Here is a 6,395-nt window from a genome sequence, read left to right as displayed (position 1 = left end):
AGTGAAAAAATTCTAAAATATATATCCAGTCGTAGAGTGTTGATTAAACCATCCATCAGCGGACTACTACGTAGTCATTACAACTGAAGGTATTAATCAACAAGAAGAGATTCATGATGTATTAGTAAATGAAAAAAACAGGTTTCCAAACATCATACCATAACGTACATACAAAACATCCCATTTTTGTTAAAAAATACACTTCCTTTGAGCTTGTAAGAATATATACCAAAATGTTAATAGCGATCCTTCGGTTGATGGGATTCTATTTTTATTCTTTTATTATTATTGTTATTGCAGTTATTATTATTTCGTCTGGTTTCTCTTCCCCCCCCAAAGAGCATATATTATTTACATAATAATAAGTTACCGACGGGAAACAAAAGAAACACGTAGCGACTTTCTAAAGGGCCTGCCCACGCAATAAAAGTGACCATTTATTGATAAAGCACGCAGTGTCAGAAGCCCCCAGCGGCGGTTTCCACGTGCGTTCGTCCTCAAGGAAGCCAGGGTTCGCGGTCGCCCGGAGACGCCAGTCCCTCAGGCACCGCCGAGGCCACCTCAGGCAGCGCGCGGGTCCTGACAGGGGGCGGGGCACGGCAGCCCGGAAGAGACGCCGCGCCGCACATACTCCTTCCTTTCCAGCTCCGGCCCCGGACCCAGCAGCCGTCGCGGTTAGTTCCTCGGGAGTTCGGGTTCCATCGGCCCCCATCCTGGCCTTCTCGCCGCCGTAGTCGTTGCTCCTCCCCGGGGTTGTGGCGGAGGCTGCTCGCTCCCGCTCCCCTCCCGTCCATTTTTGAGCAATGAGAGGAGCCAGGGGCGCACTTCGCTGGGTAGTGGGGCCCTGGCAGGCGAAGATTGGCGTCCCGATAGTGGAAGGCGGAGGGGAGAGGAAGATGAAGCTCTTGCGTGGCGGGGAAGATCCGGGCGAGGCTAGGGAGACTGTGCTCCTCTTGCACGCTGTTTTTCGGGGCAGAACCCCGCACCCTGAGTTGCCTCTTTGCCTGGTCATGGAAGTTTAGTTTGGGAGAAGAGTGGTAGGCTGTGAAGGTTTCAGCCCTTTGGTTTGGGGTCAGCGGCCTGTCATGAATCGAGGGCTTTCCTCTGGGTCATTCCCGCGCACCTGAAGGTACCGCCGCGCCCATTCCGCATTAGGTACTGTTGCTGATGGTCCCCAAATAGTCCGAGCGTACAGGGTCTGCTTCCCGTTTTATACTTTTGTTGTGAGTGTGAAAGTCTTGCAGCAAGTATGTACCTCCATCGTTTTATTTTAACGTCCTGGCAATTTCTCACCTGAATCGTGTTTTCGAGGGTGGGGGAGGGAACTAGTCACTGTTGGACTTAAGTTAGCCGAGTTTGAACTCTTGTTTTTCATGGTGTGTTTGAGATTTCAGTCCATTGGACAGCGATTTGTGTGTGTGTGTGGTCTTTGGGGGTGATGAACTGGGTTACTGGCCCGTGGCCACACTGCTCAAAAATGCTCTTGATAATCGCTTCCTTCTTGCAGATGTTGATGCCTAAGAAGAACCGGATTGCCATTTATGAACTCCTTTTTAAGGAGGGAGTGATGGTGGCCAAGAAGGACGTCCACATGCCTAAGCACCCCGAGCTGGCAGACAAGAATGTGCCCAATCTTCACGTCATGAAGGCCATGCAGGTAGTGGGGGTGGGGGGGTGGCTGCTGGAGTGGGGTGCAGATGGAGGGATTTTCCGCTGGTGTTCAAGGCAAATTCCAAGGAGAAGTCAGGACAGCCAGAGCTGCTTGCTGCCTTGAAGGGCTGTGAGGTAGATACACCGTGAAAATTTGTCTACTGTGAAGTTGAGCTTCCCATTTGCACTGCTTTTCTAGCCTCTAGTTATGTCTTAACCGTGGTTTTCTGTCTTACAGTCTCTCAAATCACGAGGCTACGTGAAGGAACAGTTTGCCTGGAGACATTTCTACTGGTACCTAACCAACGAGGGTATCCAGTATCTCCGGGATTACCTTCACCTGCCCCCTGAAATCGTGCCTGCCACCCTGCGCCGCAGTCGTCCTGAGACTGGCAGGCCGCGGCCCAAAGGTATAGTGCCCACATAATGCCTCTGAAGGCATTCTCTGAAGTTGCTCTTTCTGGGGAGAGAGGTGAAGCAGTGGTTTTTTTGTGTGTGGGGCATGGAGGTGGTCTTAGTAATATAACATTGGAATCAGCTCTTGAGGGACTCTGACACGCAAGACCTAGGTCAAGTCCTAGAACCTTTAATGGAACTGGACTCAGGTCTTTAGGCAATCCCTAGAAATGGCATTAAACACAGGATATTAGTCAGTGGCAAGATAAATGTGATAGAGTATTACTGAAATTTTCTCCTGAAATTTTTCCAGTAGAGCGAGGTGCTTATCCCCCCCAAGAAGTCCAAAGCAAAGCTGTTTACCATGTGAAATAAATGAAGAGTTGTCTAGAGTTTCTTGGCAGTGGGAGCAGAAATAATCACGACAGATAGGGGAGAATGGATGTAGAGAGTGCGTGTGTGTATATTAGCAGTGTGCAAGGGGTCTGTGTGTGGGGAATTACCTTCTGACTCGAGGTCATTGTTGGCTTACAGTTGGCATTTTTCAGGGCTATGGTTCCTTTTCCTTAGGTTTTGAAAAAATTTGTCACTGGAACTTTGTAGAAAGAGCAGTTTGTGAGTTTGATGAGGTAAGATGCAGAGATTTCTAAAAACATGATAATCAGACTGTCAGGTTCCCTGGAATAGCACTTTGTGGAGCTCAGGAATCTGCATTTTTTATGAAAGCTCCCTAGGTGGTTAGGCAGGATTACATATCTTTAGAGCAAAGGTTCTTCACTGCATCTTGGAATCTTTGGGGGCATGGGAGTGTTGCCAATGCCATTGTTTGTTCCCACACAGATTCCAGTTTGCCATAGGTGGGGCCTGGCGTTTATTTACTTTGACCACTTACTACAGATTCAATCTAAAAAAGTCCATTTTCAAATCATGAACTCTATAGGTAATTTTCCAGCATAACAAGGTAGAGAGAATACTAAATTAACCTTTCAGTGTTCATGAGAATGTTATCCCACAGCCTAGTGAGACGCGAGGAGGAGCTAGAGGATTCTCAGTGGCCTCTGTATTTATATACTTACATTGGAGGTGGGGCTTGCAGCTTATGGTGTCTCCTTTCCTGTTTGCACAGGAAGTTTTCCATTTCAGAGATGGGTCAGGTTCAAAATTTTGGCTATTCAAATGTTTGTAGAAATGGGTGGATTTCTTAATTTGCCAAGGAATTGGAAAATGTGTGTTTATGCTGAGAAATACAGAAGAAAGCAAACTTTTTGCAGGTGTACGACATTTTAATTAAGATGTGCGTTTTCCTAGGTCTTAGAGGAGCCAAAACGTCAGCGATGGCAGGTTTCTACCTGACTGTTGTGGGTGTAGGAGTTCCTGTCCCCATTAACCCATCATAACTAAGTGTTGCCCAGTGAGAATGGAGAGCAGTTCGTTCTTTTGGCCTGAAGGGAACAGAGTTCCCACGTTGCCCTGTGTTCATACTGTGGTTTAATTTGTGTAGGTCTGGAAGGAGAGCGACCTGCAAGACTCACAAGAGGGGAAGCCGACAGAGACACCTACAGACGAAGCGCTGTGCCCTGTGAGTAGCATCATCTGTATCTGGGTATTGAGGTAGAATCTTGGGATTCTACTCTGGCTGGGGCTCGGCCCTTGTAGATGCCAAGGTAACCAGTAAAGATCCTCCGTTTCATCTCAGATCATCTCCAGCTGGAGTCCTTTGTACTTCTTGTCTTATGCAGGGATGGGGATTATAAGGAAAGCCCTTTGAGCTGGGGACACCGAAGACTTTAGTTGAAGACCTTTAGAGCAAAACTGAAGACTTTTAGGAAAGCAACATGCTTTCTTTGTTTTGTAGTTGTGCTTGAGGGCAGGGCCCACTCACATCACCTTTGTTGCTTTTTTATTGCAAAAATAGTACAAAATCTTATTTTTAAATAGCACATGTTTGCACTGATGGGAACAACAGATGTCTGTTCATTCAACAGATATATACTGAGTGCCTGTGGTATGCCAGACACGATTCTAGGAACTGGGGGGCTAGTAGTGTACATGAGAGACAAAAGGCCCTTCTCTTGTTGAACTTGCATTTTAGTAGTAGGGGGTGGATAAACAACAATAAGTATATATCATGTCCATCGTGGGTGCAATGGGGGCGGGGGGTGTGCAGCTTCCAATTGGATTTTTAGGGAAAGTTCTGTCAAAGTGAGATTGAAGCAAACATTTGCAGGAGGTGAGGCTACCTGGGGGAAGAGCATTACAGGCAAAGGTCCTATGGGGAAGGCACCTGACTTGTCTAAACAGAAGATAGTGGGAGAGTCAGATAAGGATGTAGGTCTCATAGTTCTGTGGGCCATGGTATGACTTGGGATTTTACTCCGGAATAAGGTGGGGAGCCATTCAATTTGTTTTAAAGAGACTCTGTCCTTGCTGCAGAAGCAGTTAATTGTGATATAAAAGAAAGGTGTAAAGGGAATTTTTACTAACTTCTACTGCTCTTGCCTCCTACTTGTGGTGCCTGATTCTTCAGGTGTGAGAAGTGAGCGATTAACCTAAATAGCTTATAGGATAGTAGTAAGAAAGATTTCCTCCAGCAAACAGGCTCTCAGTTCAGAGAAAGTTCGTCATCGCTTTTATTAGAAGTCAAACCACACAAGGAGTCAGCCAGAGGATGTGACAGTTGGTCCCCAAGTTGAGGGTGGGGGAGTGAGCATTTCAGGGAGAGATCGGCATGGACAAAGGTACAGAGTTGGGGAGGATACTGTGGCTCTGGTCAAAGGGCCAGGGGGTGAGCAGACAGGAGCCTGTGGTGGGTGTGGTCAGAAATGGGCCAAAGGTGGGCTCCGATTTGAATAAGATTTACTGAAACCGCACTGACTATTAGCCCTGCCCCTCAAATGTGAATTGTAAAATTTCCTAGTGGTCACATTTAAAGCAAATAGAAATGGTTTATGTGTATATTAATTTTTTTAATCCCAGGTATTTTGAAATGTTATTTTAATATGTAACCTGTATAAACATTAATGAGATATTTTGCATTCTCTTAAGTCTTGAAATCTGATGGGTAGTTTGCACACATCTCAATTTGGGCTAGTGGCTGACATAATAGGACGGAGCAGCACTAGATCTTTCATCTTGTTTGCCACTTTCCCTTGGTCATAATAAAGTTGCTTTTTGCTTCTGTGGGCCCTTCACCTCTTAGTTCCCCCTTCATTGAGCTCCCTCTGAGCTAGGTGCTGGTCTGAAGCATGGAAGTAACTCAGTGATGGGAAGTGCCGTATAGGAAGTGCACATAATCCAGACTTCATGGTCAAGGCAGCCTTCCTGGAGGATGCAATAGTTTGGGCTGTGAGTTTTGTAAGGTGACTTAAGGAAGGCTGCCCCAGGAGAGGGATGGGGCAGAGGTGGCTCAGAAGATGTCTCCCCACTGTAGGTTGTAATTTACTTGTACTTCATGGTACCTTTGCTGACATGGCTTTTCTTGCAAGATTGGGTTGGGTGACTTGTCCTTGTTCTGTAGTGGATCAGATCATATGATGAATCTAAATCGGTGTTTCTCATTCCAGCTGGTGCCGACAAGAAAGCCGAGGCCGGGGCTGGGTCAGCAACCGAATTCCAGTTTGTAAGTATCCCCTTTTTGCTCTTCATGAGCAGTCACTATTCTGGTCTCAGCCCTTTGGATCTGCATATCCAGAGATGCAGTATAGTGTGGTGGGTCCCACCCCTCTTCCCAAGCACATATTCCAGATAGGTTTTTATATTAAGGCACAGTATGCAAACATCTGTGAATATATAAATTACTGAAACACGTCTCACAGATCAATACTACATGAGGCATAGTGGTATTTTCTAGTTCATTAATGGCCATCATAGGCTCCCTGGATTAGTTTCATGAACCAAAACAGGGTTGAAACCTGAACACTGGGGATTGAGCAGGCTCTAGACTCCAGATGGTGTGATCTTCGGCAGGTGCCCCTCTGTGCCTGTTACCTCATCTATAAAGTAGTAGCTGTCTCAAGGTAGTTGTGAGACTAGTTAATCCAAGTAAAGGATTAACCCCGGGGATGGTGTATCACTGTTGGGACAGCAGCTGTCCTGGGCAGCAGGAAATGGGCCTAGGAGGTGAATGTGGCCCCAGAGCCTGTAAGAGGCAGGGCTGGGTTCTCTGAGCCCTTACATATGGGGACCTCTCCAGTGATGATGAGGCCTGCTGCCCGGCATACCACTTATGCTGATGTCATGTGCTTTCTCTTGCAGAGAGGCGGATTTGGTCGTGGACGTGGTCAGCCACCTCAGTAAAGTTTGGAAGAGATTGTTTTGTGTTGAATAAACGTGTAGCCAGAAAAAATTAA

At 46.6% G+C, this 6,395-nt stretch overlaps 1 protein-coding gene across 1 annotated transcript; it reads left to right on the top strand.

Annotated features, from left to right (window-relative positions):
- The first annotated feature begins 579 nt into the window (after nt 1–579).
- RPS10 (ribosomal protein S10) lies at nt 580–6,395 on the top strand. The gene is made up of 6 exons (XM_060162624.1): nt 580–674; nt 1,508–1,657; nt 1,889–2,060; nt 3,548–3,625; nt 5,610–5,665; nt 6,301–6,395. The coding sequence occupies exons 2-6, from the start codon at nt 1,508–1,510 to the stop codon at nt 6,340–6,342; spliced, it is 498 nt and encodes a 165-aa protein (XP_060018607.1). The 5' UTR covers nt 580–674; the 3' UTR covers nt 6,343–6,395.

Source organism: Lagenorhynchus albirostris, chromosome 10 (genome assembly GCF_949774975.1).
Source record: "Lagenorhynchus albirostris chromosome 10, mLagAlb1.1, whole genome shotgun sequence".
Classification (NCBI taxonomy): Eukaryota; Metazoa; Chordata; class Mammalia; order Artiodactyla; family Delphinidae; genus Lagenorhynchus; species Lagenorhynchus albirostris.
The sequence above is the reverse complement of the archived record's forward strand: the minus strand, read 5'-3'. Positions and strand labels throughout refer to the sequence as shown.